The sequence below is a fragment of the Arvicola amphibius genome, chromosome 3 (assembly GCF_903992535.2).
Source record: "Arvicola amphibius chromosome 3, mArvAmp1.2, whole genome shotgun sequence".
Taxonomy (NCBI): Eukaryota; Metazoa; Chordata; class Mammalia; order Rodentia; family Cricetidae; genus Arvicola; species Arvicola amphibius.
In genome coordinates, this window is record NC_052049.1 from 69,622,810 (window position 1) to 69,641,894 (window position 19,085).

General features: G+C 37.2%; 1 protein-coding gene across 6 annotated transcripts in view; it reads right to left on the reverse strand.

Annotated features, from left to right (window-relative positions):
- Mctp1 (multiple C2 and transmembrane domain containing 1) overlaps positions 1-19,085 on the reverse strand; it is a 592,391-nt gene that overhangs the window by 147,967 nt on the left and 425,339 nt on the right. For all 6 annotated transcript variants that reach the window (XM_042054767.1, XM_042054765.1, XM_042054766.1 and 3 more), the window contains 5 exons: positions 12,031-12,133; positions 10,206-10,308; positions 9,774-9,875; positions 9,323-9,397; positions 7,298-7,417 (listed from right to left, as the gene is read on the reverse strand). In XM_042054767.1, the coding sequence (XP_041910701.1) occupies positions 7,298-7,417; positions 9,323-9,397; positions 9,774-9,875; positions 10,206-10,308; positions 12,031-12,133 (503 nt within the window). The remainder of the gene's footprint in view (positions 1-7,297; positions 7,418-9,322; positions 9,398-9,773; positions 9,876-10,205; positions 10,309-12,030; positions 12,134-19,085) is intronic.

Below are 19,085 nucleotides of genomic sequence, written 5' to 3' on the forward strand. Positions count from 1 at the left end.
TAAGAATCTGGAGATAGACATTCCTTATTCATTATTTAAAAAAATTTTAATTGGTAGTTCAGTTGTGAAGTTAGTGATTCTGGAGAATCTTCATAATTAATACAAGGTGAAATGGTACAGTACCCAAACAGGAAAAACATAAACACATCGAGAGAGTGGACTTCAGGGCACAAACTCCACCACCCAAATCTGAAGCTCATGAGAGGGCGAACTCCTGGACTTAACCCTGGTAACATCTGCAGTTAATGCTTCCTTATGCAAAGAATAGCAACACATACCTTGGCAAAAGTGAAATGGCTTAATTATTCCTACCCAGAAAATAAAACTTTCCTAGATAACAACATGACACTATCCACATTAGAGGATAAAGGAGGTAGAGCTGAAATCACAGAAAGCCTGAGTGTGACCTCCTCAGGATTCAATTCTTGTTACTGTAAACATAAAACACAATGTAGGAGGAATATACTTTTCAATGCCTAACAGATCTGAGTTCTGAGTCTTATGTGACCAACTCCCTCAAAGACCAGAAAGTCCCTTTGCAGACATCTGTTAATGTAAACAAAAAAGGGCTTCATGAGCATTCATTCAAAAGGAAGAAAGTGTGGATCTGACCAAGCGCTGGGTCATTATATAATATCCAGCACCACAGAACGCAGGGATGACTGTGTGTGGGGATGGTGTGCACAGGGACCATCGCATCTCCTCCCACAAGATCAGAGGGAACGCCCTGATCGCTTACCACCTACGCTTCTTAAGACTTCAGGTTACCCTGACAAGAGCAACTAATGGAAATAAGAACCAATTCTGGCTCACAATCAAGATGTGGTCCATCATTACAGGGAAGTCGAGGCTACAGGAGCCTGAAACATCCAGTCATTTGCATCTATAGTCAGGAGTGTATCCAATTGCTCACTTCTCATTTTCTATTATACTATCTGGGGTCTCAGCCAGGTGCTTATCATAGTGAGCCAGTTTTCCCATCGCAGCATAATCAAGAGAACACCCCCCCCCCAGCATGTCCAGAGTCACGTATCCCAAGTGATTGTAGATTGTTTCAAGTTATCAACAATATCACAGTAATCTATAAGAACAACAGAAAGGTTATTTAAACCACTGTTTATTGGACAATACCTTTCTGCTACCTTTCCTAAAGAATAGTTTTTGTGGGCTTAAGAGATAGCTCAGAGGTTAAGAGCACTGGCTACTCTTCCAGAGGTCCTGAGTTCAATTCCCAGCAACCACATGGTGACTCACAACTATCTGTAATGACAAGAAGAAAAACCTTTATGATCAGTAGAAATACAGCATTAAAATATTTTTGAAAGTTTATACTAAAAAAAAAAGACTTCAGGTTGACATTAGCTAAGGGTGAGCAGTCCTGAAACTCTGTATATTTAAAGGATGACTTTCTCTAGGGTGTTCTTGCAACTGTAAGAATTTATATACAAAAAAGAATTTATATACAATGTTTGTGAAAAGAAAACCCAACTGTAACTTTTTGTATAATCAAGGACAATATTTGAAAAAGAATTCTTGCCAGTAATTGAGATGAATTTGGGGGCATGGAAATGTATGTTTTGATTATCAATTTCCCATATGGAGTGTGTTTTTAGCCTATTTGTTAGAAATTTCTTAATGTCAATATTTTTGACTCTGTAAGTAGAAATTTAAGCAACTTTAGAGATATAATTTCTTAAATCAATGAAATTCTAGGCAAGTATCTTTATTCTTTACATTAGTGAAGTTTAATGTAAAAAATTTATATAAATTGTAGGTATTCTTTTCTAAATTATGTAAGTTTACTGAAGGGGAAACCATGTGCTGTGAATGGCAGGGGAAAGGCTTTTGCAATTTATATATATAATTTAAGACAGACCCGTGAGCACAAAGACAGCAGTAGTGCATCACATATCATTGGTGCTTGTTTCTTTGATTTTCAGGTCTCCTTCATTTTTGTTGCTGCAGGGAAAGTAACAAAACGTGTGCCTGGAACATTTCCATTGTATTTTTTTTTTTTGCTAGCTCTAAGAAAATAATTGTAGCAGAAAAAAATGCTCCCATAAAAATAGTTTGAAATTTGTCATAATTTCATTGGTGTGGTATTAGTGGTGTCTATTAAATTCTCCAAACGGAAACTTCTGCTGTAAATGTGAAGTCTTTCTCTAAATCCAGCACAATTGCCCTACATCCTGAATCCACTGTGTTTGCCAGGACTGGAACCACAGTGATGCAGAGATGCCCTTGTATCCTACATCTGCTGGTTATGCTAAGACTGGGACACAGCAATGCAGAGATGCCCTTGTATCCTTCATCCACTGTGTATGCTAAGACTGAAACCATAAGGACGCAGAGATGCCCTTGTGTCCTACATCCACTCTGTACGCTAGGACTGGGACCACAGTGATGCAGAGATGCCCTTGTGTCCTACATCCACTCTGTACACTAGGACTGGGACCACAGTGATGCAGAGATGCCCTTGTGTCCTACATCCACTCTGTACGCTAGGACTGGGACCACAGTGATGCAGAGAGGCCCTTGTATCCTACATCCACTCTGTACGCTAGGACTGGGACCACAGTGATGCAGAGAGGCCCTTGTATCCTACAACCACTCTGTATGCTAGGACTGGGACCACAGTGATGCAGAGATGCCCTTGTGTCCTACATCCACTATGTACTCTAAGACTGAAACCGTAACAATGCAGAGATGCCTTTGTATCCTACATCCACTGTGTATGCTAGGACTGGGACCATAACAATGCAGAGATGCCTTTCTTTTAGTATTTAGTCAAGGTATTTCTCCTTGACTAAAACATGGCCTTTCGGTCCTTAACCATGAAAGCCACTTACAATGCCTGTATAGCTTGTAATACTTGTCAGAGAAATCTTTAAGCTGTTTAATGGCAGCAGACTCTGTATACAGGAAGCACACAGTAAAGAATGCTAACTGCCTCTGATCTTTAGGACACTGCCTTTTATTCCAATTGCCTCCCAAGCTTGAGTCCTACTTTTTGCCTGTGGTTTCTTCATTTTTTACTTTTAATTTGGAACATTTGCCTACACATACCTCCCACATGTGAGTCTATGCATGTATCATCTTGTTTGTTCTCTCTACCTCCACAATGGGCCAGCTTTTCAGAAAAATTCTTTCATAAAAATGGGGACTTTTTTTTTTTTAAAGAAGAGGGAACACAAAATTGTCTAGAAGCAAAGGAAAGCAGGCAACTAAAAATGCCCAGGAAAGGATTAATAATGAACCAGGGTCTTCACTGAATGACTATAGATAGAATTCTGCTCATTCACTGACAAACACACACACACACACACACACACACACACACACACACACACACACACACACAGAGAGAGAGAGAGAGAGAGAGAGAGAGAGAGAGAGAGAGAGAGAGAGAGAGAGAGAGAGAGAGAGAGAGAGAGAGAGGAAAATAAGGTCAGAATCTTACTAGAAAGTCTGCCTGGGTTGGTCAGGATAGAGGGCTGAAGCCAATAGCCTCTTAGATACGAAGAGAAACAAAAGTATTTTATGGCTACCAGTTACGCATTCAAACATGCCATTCTGCTATACAAGGTGCCATGAGGAGCTGCTTTCTTGTCATAATTCATGTTCATTGTTCCTCTAAGTAAAATATGTGCTTCCTGCTAGTTATTCTGTATAGAATTGGACTTTAAAGGCAAGAGGACATTTTTGATAATGCACATCTTAAGACTTTTCATTAAAGTATCAAATTTAAATTCTACCTCTTTGTGCACTTTGACATTTTTTGTCTGGCATTTTCATTAATTTTGCGACATACATAAATGTAGCTGAAATGTTAACTGATCAATACTTTGTCTCTCTCATGTAGCACTAGGGTTTCGTTCCCCAAGGACCACACAGCAGAACAGAAATTAAATGTGTAAAATATCAAATGTTAATGTTAAACACAGCAGCACTTGCTGTGTAACGACAGAAAAGGCTAAAACAATTCCAAACGGACAGATGCTACCACAAATTATCTACAATCACATTTAAAGATTAAAGTTTGTCCTGTAAAATAATTCTCTGACGCACACTGAAGTGTGTCCTTTTGCTGATAGCTCAGTTTTCCAATTATTTTTGTGCTCATTACAGTGAGAAATGACAGTGCCGAGGAAAAGGAATGTGTGCTCACTTGCCCTCCTTTCCTCTTCCCGTTCTGCACCCACTGGCTTCCACAAGAACACAAATGTCTGGTCTGGAGTCTGGTGAAAATTAGCCCAATTTGTAAGATATTTCCAGGTCTACAATTGCTGATTCCCAGGGACAAGCAGTGCCTGCTACACCACAGACAAAAGAGCTCCCTTTGAAAAATAATATTCATCAGAAAACTTAGAAACCTCACTCTTAGCTTTGCCATTTCCCCCGGTTTCGTCTCTATGGCCTGCTCACAGGTGGTGCTGGAAGGCTGTGGCTACTGTCTGCACTTTTACACTCATTGACACCAAGATGCAAAATAGGATTGTTTTCTTCCATTTTGACCTCACTATTTTGCATTTGTTTTTCAGAGAATTGAATCAGAAAAGAAAACCAAAATGGAATAGAAAAAAAAATTCATATTCATTTAAACATTAAAAAGCATACTGATCTGGCCCTAAAACTAAGCCACATAATGGTATAAATGCATGTCCTCCATGAGGCAGCTGCAGCTAGGAAAAATGGGCCAAATGGAACCAATATTATAATAATAGACCCATGGTCTGTCAAGAGGGCATGATGGGAACAATATGTCTGTAACAATGGGCACTGCTTACTTTCAGCTAATGGAAATCAGTTCTTTTCAATAAATTGCCCTAATAAACCTCTGCTTATGCAATAGCAACTTTGAATGATTTTGTTTTTAAATACCTCATTTACTTTCTGTAAGATGGCTAAAATTTTTTATCAAGTTTTTTCTGCATTTATACTACAACTCTCAGGTGTACATCTGAAAGGCTTCTACAAAAAAGAATATTTACTGTGTGGCATAAGGCAAGCTACATTCATGAGCTTCAGTTTCTTCACCTACATACTAGGAAAAATAGAATCTACATTATGAAGTTGTTGAAAATATTAAATTCTTAGCGCATTTTCATTTACTTACATATAAACAACAGATCCTTGGCACATAGGGAGTAACTGATAAACATTAATTTCTATTTGTACAAAACTTTCTACATCAGAATTCAATCCATGATTAAGTAGACTATTGATAAGAGATTATAACAGAATGTTGGGGTCATATGGAAATTATAGGTAAACTGCTTCGATAGTATTGACAGTTTTTATCATGATTTAATAATCAGATTTATTATAGTAAACTTATTTATTTGGTGTTTCTTTAAGAAAAAATTTAAATTGGCAGCCTTATTCAAAGAATTTAGTTGGCCGTTTATCCTGGAGGCTCACAGACTCCTAGGTGCCCTTCAGTGATAGAGAGCGGCATAAAGACAGCAGGGTAAACATTGCATGGACTCCCAGTCGGAGCCTAAGCAAAGGAAGCTTGATATTTATTGCTTCAACCATATTCAGTAAAGTGCTATTACTTTTTCTTTTTTCCAACAAAATGGTTAATAGTTTCTTCACATTTTGTCATGTTTGTTCCTGTTCCATACTCATTTTCAGCCCTGTTTCCTACCTTTATTATTGCAGTCTTTTTTGGGCAAACCCCTTGCATTTGGCTTAGTCTGTTACGAACTGGTTACTGGCTGAGACAGACACTGCGTTTTCTGCAGCGCTTTGCTTCCTTCTATTGATGTCACTGTAAGTGAGATTACAGGCAGGTGCCTCTGTTTCTCAGGTCTCACTGGCTTCTTTTCTCTTTTTAAAGAAGCAAAAGGAGATTATAAAAAGGAGCTTCCATCTTGAATTAATTTTAAAAATGACCTTAGAAAACTGGAAGAAGTTTATGAAGACTCACACAACATGCTGTAATGCCAAACAGTCCACAATGAACAATCCTGAATAAATGATATAATTACATACATTTTTATGTTTTCAAATTTCATAAGCAGCCACAGAGATGGCTTTAAAGAAAGCCAATCAGAAATAGCAGCAGACATTTTCAGTAGAGTTTTATTGTTATTTTAAGTCCTCATAGAACCTGAAATTAATGATATAAAATATATGTACAAATTGTCTACCATTTTGCTCTGCTATGCTGATGAAAATCAGAATGTCCCACTATATTTATTATGTGAGAGTTATCAGACGAGCACAGAGAGAACTACTTCTTAAGCATGATGGCGCAGTCACCGCCTTAAGAAAACAACAACATGTCTATGGGAAGCAGGCTGCTAACTTGTAAGTGACAACACAAAGGGACAGATACAGTCTTTGTTTGTGTACTCAGACATTAGTGAAACTCCCAGACAAGGCCTGTGCAGAGGACAGAACTCCAAGGACTAAAACATACATTCATTTGACCATAATATAAAAGTCGATTGGTACTCTAATTAAGGCCTTTCTGTAAACCCTCATAATAATGTCATATTTTGCAAAACTGGCAACTTCAAGGAAGCATAAGATGTTCATTTCCTAACAAACACACAATAAAATGAAGACTTTCAAAAGATGGACTCCATAGAAACCTCAGGTAAAACATCGACCAAGCAGAAATAGTGTGAGTACAGAAATCCTGGCTAGGTCCAGAGAAAGTGCCTTTTTAGATTTTTCTGCCACTGCCAGTTGGTCTCAGTATCATTTATTAAATGATCAGTGTAAAAGGGTAGAGGATGAACCTTGTGTGGAGAATATTTGGGTCGATTACATTCTCACTTGTGACTTTTCAAAACTAGAAATCATCTCTTAAATAGGTCCCATCCCTTTCTGCTCTACTCATTTATTAAAGCTTACCAACCAGCATTCTACTGCCAGTGATGTTCCTATTCTGACAAAATACTTACAGAATGAATAAAATCAAAGTGTGGATGGTCAAGGCCATTTCCATTGTCTTTGTTTGTTTGTTTTCTCCACAGAGAAGTATTTTTTGACTCTCCTATTTGGATCTGGAATTGTACAATATGCAAAATTTTACTTTTTAAGTGTCAGAGAAAATTTGACTAAGATGTCTTGCATTCCGGAAATCTGAGGAATATATTCTTGGATTCAGACCCTGAACAATCCATCAGGTTCCTGCCCACAGCAAATCTGTCCAGTCAAGTCTCAAAATAGGAGTTTTAAAATGACTCTATCAACATAACTGTTACTATAGCCACAGAGAGTTGGAGCTAAGATCGCTGAATCTGATGAATAACAATAGGCGAGCAGTACAGTGTGATCATACCACAAAAGCAGCAAGACTCCTTGGGGGTGAATCCCAGTCAAAGCAACTATTAACGTAGTACGCAGTGTTTACCAGCACCATGACACAGCGCTTTGTTCTGACGAAGTTTCTCAGAAGCAGCTGTAAGGAAAATGAAAACAATATTAGAGTTTACAAGACTGAAAACAATCAAGTATATTGTATGATTCTACAAGCCCGTGGTGATTTAGAATGGACCCAGAGAGGCAATAAGGTGACAAAGATACCAAGTGATTTGGCTTACTAGGTAAAGGACAGGAAGCACTAATGGATAAAGAACTAGATAGGATGAATTATTTTTTAAGCTAAATATATATTTAAAAATAATGTTTTCATATAAGCTGGTATGTTTATTCCATAAAAAATCTGCTACTTATGAAACATGTACCCCTGTTAATTTGAACTCTCTTCTTTTTAAGATAGATTAAATATTTTAATTTCAAGATCCTTCAAAGTGAATTGGATACCTTGAAATGTTCAGAGTTCTAAGCCTGTCTAATGTAGCTTATTATAGAAGCACTGTGATTTCAAGGGCTTTTTCCACTTAGTGGGGGGACTGTTCTGTCTATAACCATCCCTCACTACATATTAAATTCACTCTATATTTTCTCTTTATTTTCCTATGATTTAAAAGCTAGGAAACTTTTATAGTAAGTGAGTATGTTGCAAAATCTCTTATTAGAAAAAATATGTATGATAACTCACAGAATTTAAATTTAAAACAAAAGCTATGGCATGACTTCAGCAACAAAAAGACATCTATGAACTAGATAATGGTTTAAAAAGTTACCTTTAGAAATGGATAATTAAAGTAATCATAAGTCTGTAAGTTAATATATTAATACTCTAAATATAGTCCAGTATCAATCTGGTATTTTAAAGAAACAGATATGTAAAATTACCTGAGTTCAAATGACAAAAGTACACATGTATAAAATTAGTTCATGTATGTGCAAGGCAGTTATAACACATTTAAAACTGGAATTTTGTTTAGTCAGAGAGTCTCCCTGTGTATTTCCCTTCTTGGTTCCTAGCACCTTTTTAAAGAACAATTTTTTATTATTCTCATCTATAACTATAGAGAAATATAATATGGTTTTCTATTTAGATAAGTATTTCATTTGTAATGCACATTGTTTAAATGCCAAAGGTCTCATTTTGTGGTGAATTTACTAGATTAAAAATAAAAATATTATAAGGTTTCTCATGGCTCAGAAAATTATCAAATATTTTACAGTAAAAGTAAGCTCAGTGACTTTATAGCCATAATAAACACACTGTATTTTAGCTTTGTAAACTGTGGTAAACATTTTAAAAGGGTAGGTAGCACTTTTTCTTAACTTGATATTAAAGTAAATTTTAAGTTATTATTGATAAATACCAAGCTTAGTTTAATGCAGCATCATAAAAGGAAGATTAGAATTCCTGGTTTTTTGTTTTAGTAGAAAATGTCAGAGAGAGTTCACTTTAACGGAATGTTGTTAACATCTAATTAAAAGACCCCCTCTCTGAATTAGAGGGTAGTGCTTCCTTCATTCACCGCACACCTGCATCACACCTGGGGGTGGTCTGTGCACAGGTCTGAGCCTCACTCACACACTCCGTTAGGCTCCAGAAGACCCTCCTCCACCGGTGAACAGCCGCAGCCCCCCTTCTCACCACCCCACTTCACCTCCTATTTTGGTTTTGCCTTTCCTTGATCTTTTTAAGAAAGGAAAAGAAAGGAAAAAAGGAAAAAAATCCGTTTTCAATATGTAGGTGATCAAAATTTTTAAGGACGTCCCCCCTCCAGACTTCCAAGGTTTATTTGAATTTACTCTGATATTTTACAGAATCAATCAGTTCTTCCCAGAGGGATTAATCTTTCTTTCTTTCTTTTCTCTTCCTTCCTTCCTTCCTTCCTTCCTTCCTTCCTTCCTTCCTTCCTTTCTTTCTTTCTTTCTTTCTTTCTTTCTTTCTTTCTTTCTTTCTTTCTTTCTATCTTATTTTTATTTTTTATTTTTTTACCTGTTTGGAGAGCCTGTTTTCCTCTTCAATGTACTTCTGTTCTTTGGGTATTAATGTTCGTAAGCTGGCTTTCACCTACACATCAACACGTGTGTGTTAGGGGTTCATATATTACAACTGTTCACAAGTTTTGCATGCAGTTCAATTTGCAATAATTTCTAAAGTTTCAAAGTCTTGGCTGCTGTGCTCATAAAATATAAATGTATACAGTTGCATATGCATGCGCGTCCCTCTGCAGGCAGGCAGGCAGGCAGGCGGGCGGGCGGCAGCCAAGCACACGGCGGCGGCCCCACTGTAGCAGAAAGTGTGGGTGTGCCAGAAGCATATTCTCCAAGATACATCAAGGTTTAGAGAAAATGAGGAATGACAGAAATTCTCTACAAATCAGGAACAAAAGCTTTCATGAAACTGAACTCTTTAGCAGTACAAAAAAGCCAAAGTTAAGACTTACAGCATTAAAAATCACATCTATTTCAAGATAGATGACCCCCTTTGTTGGCCCTGTCAGCTGCTTGTTTTTCAAGACGTAGGCTTTCTGTTCACCATTTTGAATCTGCGGGAAAAGGACATGACAGCCGTCTGTCTCACGGTCTCCACTGAATACACTCCCCCAGCGACCTTTGACCCCCAGCTGCTGAAACTGACAGAGAACCCAAAACAACTGTGGCAATTCTGACAAGTACCTGTTCATTACCAGGATCAAGTCTGTCAAGAAAAATTAACTATCATGGGATTCAACATGGCCGTGCATTGAGTATGTTAAAATTTTTAGTGTTCTTATTACAGACCTTGGTTGAGAAATGACAGACATAGAGCTGAGGTTTTTTTTTTTTTCCTTGAGCAAAAGCAACACGGAACAGTGCGCCAGGTGACTGAAACTTACAGACAGCAATGGTATAGCAACCCTGCCCAGAAAGTCGGCACTGCGGTCACGGTCCTCATCATAAACGGTCACTTCCAGGACTGAATGGATGTCTTTAATGTTGCTGCGTAATAAACAAACCCGAGGAAAAAAGACTCCATTAGTGTGAAGCAAAGATAGACCAGTTTTGAAATCTTAGAACTAGCTGTTCTCTGTATTTTTTATTTATATGTGTATTATTTGCACTCGGGTATAGATATACAGGGTAGGGTGGAAGCTGCAAATTTCTCCTAATACATCTAACGTGACAACAGCAAGGGTCACAGCATAAGGAACTTTGAAGACTGCTGGAACTTTCAGTTTTTTTAATGACATATCACTTTTGATCTGGATATGCAAAGAATAAATCACTGGAAAAATCACTAAGTACTGCTGGCAATATTTATGCGTCTCTGTCACGTTATAACAATAAATCATACAATTGCATAACTCCTATGTAAGACAGCACAGCTTTGCTATCAGTAGGAGCCACATAGATTTTGGAACTCTTATTGTTTTCACTATACTATGACCTGTCCATTTTTTATACATATATATATATATATATATATATATATATATATATATATATATTTCCTACTGTTGCACTTACTAAGTTAGGTTTGTAGCAAGCAGAGAAAACAGAATAGAGAAAAAGTAGGACTACCCTTGGATTTAGAAAAAAAAAGTTATATTTCAATATTCCAGTAAGTTTAAAAGACAACACATGATAGTAAAAAACCGTGTGAATTCTGCATATTTTTGCTTCAAGAAAAATAAGTATCAATTGTTGACAGCTTTTATTTTTTGATCAATTGTTTACCAAGAAAATCTGAATGAATAGAAAACTAAAAAGAATATATTCATTACTGAAACACCAAAACTGCATGTGAAAAGAGGCTTTACCAGGGTACAATCAATTAATCGCTTTGATAATAATCAAACCTATTCATTCAATTATGCATTCTAGAGAAAACACTCTCCACGGCCTCTCAGGAGCGCAAGCCTCCTGACTAGGCTTTCATCTCTTATAAAAATGTGGAATTCCCTAAAAATAAATTGGTCAGATAATTAAAGCTGATTAGTTACTGGCTCTTAAGCAGCGACATTATAAGGAATTAATGAGGAATTTAGCAGTTTTTTATGTACAAAAAATAAAACCATGTTAGAAAACCGCTAAGTACTTCTGTTTGGAGAGTTCTGCTTTGTGGAGCCCATTCTCTTCAGCCACTTTAAAAGAAGGGACTTGTCCGCTCCTACAGTGCAGCATGCACAGCCTCCACGGTGCACAGTGGAAAAGTTCTTAAAACAAAGGAAAATTAACTCAAAGATTGTTTTGAGATTTAGGATAATGCTTAATGTCCTTATTGTGCTAAAATGAAACAAGCCCAGAAGAAGCATCTGCCAAACCCGACTGGATTGTTTGCTGGTTTCAGTGGTGGGACAAACAGAGCTTTGTCCTCCTTGTGCAATTGGGAAGAATTTCAATAGAACGGACAAAAGGAAGAAGCAGTATGCAGATTCAGTGGTGGGGAGCAAACCCTTAGTCAGGCCACATAAAAGCACAGCAGAAAAAAAAGTCTATAGTGAAAACAAAGAAAAAGGACATACCCCCTTTTCCCCGAGTTTCATTTTTGATAAGGTAGGGAGGGGGATTGGAAATTCATGGTTAGTAAAGGCAGAGAAAACGTGTTACTCTGTGAACTGGAATATGCAAATATGTGTGTGCATGTGCATGCACACTTTCAGGGTGAACTATATTTTCATACTGGTTTTAAAATAAGCATGAAGTGATTATTATACTTACAATGTGAACACCTTGTTCCACTCGGGACTGAGGTTTTTGTAGACAGTGTGTGTCAGCAGTCTATCATTGTTCAGTTCTACCACACAAAACGGATCACTCTTGCCTGTGGGAGATGTGCAGAGAACGTGTTTGCTTGTTTGTTTTTGTTTTTTCCAGCATATACAGCATACGCATTGATGGTATCATCATCATATCAGTTTTAATCATAAACTTCCCCCAAATAAGTTATATAATAAACAACAAATAAAAAAACTTACAAATTAAAATAGCAAATCTCATCAAAACAGATGTAATAGGATATTAGCAATTGGTATGCTTTACGGAGATTTAGAATCTGAGACCAAAGTGTACAGCTTGATAAGCCTACAGTGAGACAGGAAAGTGCAGTGTGCCCATCCTCGCCATTCCTGGTTCTACTGTGACCATTTGAACAGTCAGTCAATCTCTTCAATCTGACAGCTACACTTTCCAACTTACTCACTAGAAATTCATCAGAGGGCCTTCCAAATAAGTGACTAGAGAGAAAATGTCTCTATTGCCAAAGGACACCGCTTTAGTTGACTATGGTTGAGCTACTTTCTCCTGAGTTACCTATGGGATTCATAAAAAGAGCCTATGATTCATAATTAGAGCCTATGAGGCTGAGTAAGTCTCTATTTGGAACTTAAGATCAACAGGCAATGGGCAAGAGTGTACTTCTGTTTTAAAATGTCTTTTGGAAATAAAGGGCCTGGATGTTATCTCTCCATAGTGACTCAGTTCTGCTATTCTCAAATCATCCATTCCATGTGTACACCTGGGTTGTCTCCATTTCTTTGTCTCAGGGCCTGGACGTTATCTCTCCATAGTGACTCAGCTCTGCTATTCTCAAATCATCCATTCCATGTGTACATTCTGGGATTCTCCATGTCTTTGTCTCATTTCATAAGAACTCACAAAGTCAAAGACTTTCTGAGAAGAGCATGGCTGGTGCTGGTGTATCATGTACCTCATCTGATACCTTATACAAATGACAATGGAATCAATATTTAGACAAAGCAGTCCAGAGGTCATATCTTTTAAACTACAATATTGATTTAGACTACATACGAGGTTAATGTGCATATTATTAGCTTTAATGATAAAGAACAATCATTTTAAATGCATTGTGAATTGCAGCCACAGTAGTTTACATTTGTGTGAAACCTTAAGCATCACCTGAGATTTTCAATGAAATTTTAATGGGGAGGAATGTATTAGCTATCAGTAACAGAGAAGCTCTGTATATCCACACAGGAGTATATTTATTTGTCATAGGATAACTCTTAAATGGGCAATACAAGCTTAACTCACCTTTAGCTTATTAATTTTATATTAAAAAAGATTTAGTATGCATGGGTTAATTCAGTAGTCTTATATAATCCAATGTAATTGCACAATTTAACATTATGGTAGTTTCCTCAGTCTAGGGTCTTGAGGACTCTTCTCAGCAAAGACTATAACTGGTCCTCTCTGATGTCTGGTGGCGAGTTGGCCACACGCTTTGTCCTGCCTGCCAAGTTTATGGGTTGTGGTTCTTACCTTCACCACTCTCATTTCCAAGTCCTGCACACCACCAAAGTCGGTATTGAAAATATCTCATTCATTAAAACACAGTGTAATCGGTTTCACTTGGGACTTTAATAACTTAATTTGCTGTCATAGAATTCTGATACCAGCAAACAAAGGCAGGCACAAACAGCTTTTGGAAAATATTTGTATGCAAACCTCTAAGAAATATTTCCTCCAATAATAATACCACATCTTAATCAGAAGCTGGGTAAGGACATACAAAAATTTCATATTTTTGAAAAGTCTTCATTGCTTTATCACAACCAGTAGTGTATATGAGAGAGAAATAGCAATGCACAGAACAATTAAAATAATCTCTGTGCTCATGGATTTTTGGACCGAAGAAGATGACTTCATTCTGGCATGTTTCAAGTAATAAGTAAGATGGTGGAATTAGATGATGGGAAATGTGATGCAGAGCGCTTGTATGCACAGAATCTTCAAGAGATGAAGTAAAAAGAGGTAATAGAGTGAGCTGTGCTCTTCCCGGAGGAGCAGAGCCCGCAAGGCCAGAGAAGCTGTCTTACTAGCAATATTCAGGACGCCAGAAAGACTGAGGAAATAGATTGGGAACGTGTCTACCAGATGACAGGGGAGAAGGAGAGCAGTGGGCCTTTGAAAACCATGGCTCTCTTTTGCAGGACAGAATGCTTTGGAAGAATTTGAGTTGAGGATTGATCTGACCTGATGGCTATCTGAAGAATAAGTACTGAGGGCGATGGGAACATGAGTGATACCAGTGACAGCCAGTCCAACAATCCAGTGTTCTGGGAATCCTAAAGTAGAGCATCATAACTGTACCAGAGCCAATACTGAACACTCAAATGGTGTCTGACATTACTAGAGGCTGGAAACCCCTTAACTGAACTTAGCTCGGCCACATTTTATGTGGGATTGTAACAAGCCTTATTTCTAGTCCCTTTATCTCTGGAATCTGGCAAAGACAAGAGAAGAAAGTTTGTTTAAATGATTACAGGCAACTGAGAGTGGGAGGAACAGTCTTCCCCAAGGAAGAGCACCAACTGGCTGTCCAATATCCTGATCATCCCTGAAGACATACATCCGAGGAATACTATGGAGACCAAGTAGATTGTATTTAGGAATATATACATGCAATAGCAATAATGAGAAAAGAGGTCATGAATTTGAAAAAGAGATGATGGATATATGGGAGGGTTTGGAGAAAGGAAAGGGAAAAGTGAAACAATTATAATATACCCTCAAAAATAAAAGTAATAAAGGTAGATAAAAAGAAAGTTTATTGAATTTTTATTCATCTTTTTCTAAAAAGATACCTTTTGTAGTAAAGGAAATTGATGCAATGCCAGGTCTTGGATTGCTATTAGTTTTCACGAACTTAGAAAGAGCCCTTCTGACACATAGGTCAAGCGCAATTGCAAAGTACTATTAGCATTAACAGCACAGGGCCATACCAAGGTCTCTAAGCTCAGAACTAAAGCATACACTCGATCTCACTTTTGAAGAAGCAGCTGTAAGCAGTGTGCTTGCTTAGTGCCTTTGAGTTTGCTGATGCAAACACTGGCTTTTCTGTTCCTTAGTTTTTCAGGATTGATTGATTTTTTTTCACCACATAAGCAAGTAGAAACAATCAGAAAAACACTAGAGGTGAACCAAATCAGTAGTCACATATGAGTTCTTCACTCCTTTCTCCTTTCTATCATTCTATTTTGACTCTGTAATACTGTCTGCTTTCTGAGAGCGCCGGAGTGGTGGCCTCTGGGATGGAGTACTGCTGCTCAGTAGCACACAGTATTCTGCACAGTGCATGCTTTTCCTCAATGACTAGAAGTCTAGTGTGAGAAATAAAGGCAGCAGTCAGTGGCGAAGTGCGGTTTTACTTCTTGTAACTGTTTATGAACCAAAATCTTACTGTATAGATTATATAATCTATTTTATTCTTTTCACTTTTGTTCTAAGCCCAAGGCAGACCTATGGGGTACCAATAGTCTCTTTCTTAACCTCTGTTATTTTGGTGATAAAATACCTATCTCTTTCCTTGTTCTTTCAGTAACAAACTGAAGAATCTGGAATTAATGGAAGACAGAAATTGTAGCAGTGCTGAGTGGTAGATTTGGTGTTGATTGCAGTGACAGCAGAGACTCTTGCCTTCCTTGAGAACATAGCAATTTCTAATGTTGATAATTTTTTAAAGAGAAATGGAAATGCCTTCTGAAGCAGTCATCACTTATTGAGTGCCTGCTCAATTGACTGCTCACTCCAGAATTATAAGTATGATTAAGACCTCATCGAGCTCTCAAGGCATGCACAATTTAGTAGACATGATAAAGGTGTAAATGCATAATTATTATGTAGGGTAGCAAGAACTGTAATAAAGGTGAGTGAAAAGTGTAGCAGGAGAAATGAGAAGGATGCACATAACTTCATAATCCTGGGACAGGAACAGGAAAGGAAAGCAGAGTTTCCCCGGTGGAGTGGACCCTTGTGATCTGTGATGATTGGGCATCTGTGTCACCAGCTTTTATAAAAGTGAAGAACCATCACAAAAAGTAAACTTCATAATAATTTGTAATCAGGAATATCTCATTTAAATTGATTCACGCAGCTCTTTGATAATGTCTCTATAACATAAAAACCTACAAATGAATAACTTAACTTATAAAACAGACACTTTAAGCCAGTATGCTTGGATAGTTGTTTATAATCTAGTTAAATGCTAAAAGCCATTTCCTTTTCTATGGATTTTTAATAAGAAAAAGAATCTCCCAAGTGAATTAAAACTACAGACTCCTTTACCCTTTATCACAAAGCAAAATTGGCAACAGACTTCAAAGCCCTTATTCCACCACTTCATTCTTTTTTTTAATAAATCCATTTTACAATAATAAAGAGATGTCAGAACTGACTCCAGTAGGCATGTTTTCTTGGAATCTCCAACACTACACCATGGATTAATAGAGTGAGTTCAATGGCTAATTTTCACCCTTGCCCTTACTCTCCAGGGTCACAACCTGACATACTGCTAAAGAACTGTGGGAAAGTCTGCACAGTGCCCTGTTCAACCGCTATCTGTTTTGTGACAAGTTGTGATTTCAGTTTATTGAAACTAGTTGTTTGAGTATTAAAGTCGCTGAGTGATACTGAAAGGTATTCTTGCTCATGGAGTGGAGCATACATCCTGATCCATCCGTGGTGGGCTTTGTCCAGGGTCATTTTACTGCTGACAAGAGGCATGGTTTGCTAGATGTAGTGTGTCACAAAAAATGTGGGGGTGGGGAGGACCTAGTGACCACCTCTTTGTTGTTATGTCTTTGAAAACACAGAGGCTTTTAGTAGCATGGAAAGCAATTCATACCCATGGGGAGAGACCTTTTATTTTGAACCTGTCTTGCATTTATTAAGCACTTTGGTTTAATTTCCTCAGTTGCCACAGTTTGCAATGACTATATTTTAATCTTTAAAAAATATAATCAAGATTGCCATCTGTCCTTTCTGAAAACTTGAATTTCAATCATGACATATAACAATGTCATAGCTGAGTGAATTCCATAGGGTCACTAGAACAAAAAGCAACGTGTGTTGAGATTTCTTCCAATCTTTTTCTTACCAATGGAAATGGAGCTTTGATGGTACGCTTTCTCATCAATTGATCTAACATATTTTAAGCATCAGATTGGTAGAATTGCATTAACTGACACTCTTTAGTAGGTCCCCACTGGGTTTTAATCTCTAAGTTATGAAGCAGGCATGTTTCATTGTGGTAAAGAAATTGACACTCTAGAGTCATGCTGTAAATCTATTAGAACTAATACACTTTTCATTCCTACTGATAATTTTATAATGCTCCTTTTCCTATTCTGAAATAAAATAAAATGTAGAAACTTAACCATCATAAAAGAAGAATAAATAGAATTTTAACAATAAAACCATACCTAAAATTACTCAATAAATATTTATTGAATGTCTACTAGAACATATGACCAAGGAAGAGGAAGTTCTTTGTCATCTTAATTTAACTATATAAGGGACTGGGCAAGGAGGGTAAATATTGAATATAAACAGCAGGATTACGATGTGCTGAAGAGTGACCCAGGTAATGGAAACAGGAAAACACAGACTATGGTGTTAGAAGAGGACACAGTTTATAGATTGAACTCAGTGGCTGTAGTGCAACTCTGAATTGAGGTTTGGGTGAAGAATTGGAAGAAGTGGAGAACGGCCAAGTGGATATGGGAGGAAAGCAGTCTGGCTGAACCAGAGCTCAGTTCTCTGGCATGGTTAATACAAGATGTCCAAGAAGTAAGGACAGCAACCATGATGCACCTGAACGTCACCAGCCTTCAGGGTGCACATATGTCAATGGCAGCCATTGCAAAGCTTGATTAAATTGTGTGTCTTAAGATATAACTTAAACAGACATGATGTAAGATTTAACACAATCTCCGTCATCTAAAGTTGCCTAATCCTTTGTAGCACATTTAACATTTTCAGCTCCAAGCTGACGAAGACCAAAAGTAGTCCCCAAATGGGTTTCTAATAAAATTTCCAAAAAATTGACATGAGCACTCAAGGGACAATATAACCTTTTTATCATTTGAGAATAATGGTTCCTTAGAAACATTTCTTAAATATTTTGCCATAGGAATTGTTCAAAATTATTGAAGATCTCAAAAGTGTTTACAGTATGACATAATCGTTAAAATTACCATTTTAGAAATATAGAAAGGGACCGTGAAATTCAATGTTAGTGACAATGATAATCCTATGTGATATAAACATGAGAGTGACTGAAGATTAATATAGACTTTAGAAATGTGGATTGTGTACTTACGGGGAAAATAGTGTAACACTAAGGAACATATTAGCATAATTATAGAAATAGCTTTGACTTCGTACGTCTCTGAAATCATATTGGGGATTTCAATAAGTTCCTGAGCCACACACTTCAGACAAAACTAAGAGCATTGGACACATACACTATGTTGCTCTAACTTTGTTTTCTCTTCCTTGCAATCTAGAAGTAGATGCACAAGAATATCTTAAGACTTCATGTAACCAGATGTATTACTGAGTCCTAAATTGAAGCATTTTATAGATTCCAGAAGTTGGAGTTTATAATCAAAGAACGACAAACAACTAAGATGAGGGCACAGAGAACAGGAAGACCATGGCTCTAGAAAGGGAGAGAGCTCACGGAAAGCTATGCATGAGCACTGACAAGCTTACATTACATAGAAAAACATTCATTCTAGTTTATTTTGATATAACATTATATTCACAATGTTTATTTTACAAGCATAGATTAAAAAATATTATTTTATCTATTACAAACATAAAATACATGAAACTCTTTGTGGCAACCTTCCTAGATATTTCAGAACCTCTAGTACGTAATTAGACTCTCCTGCAGAAAAGCGTTTCAGTCTAGCTTCTAAAAGTAAATTAATTAGCAAGAGAGACCTTTAAAATGCAGGAAACCCTTCTGG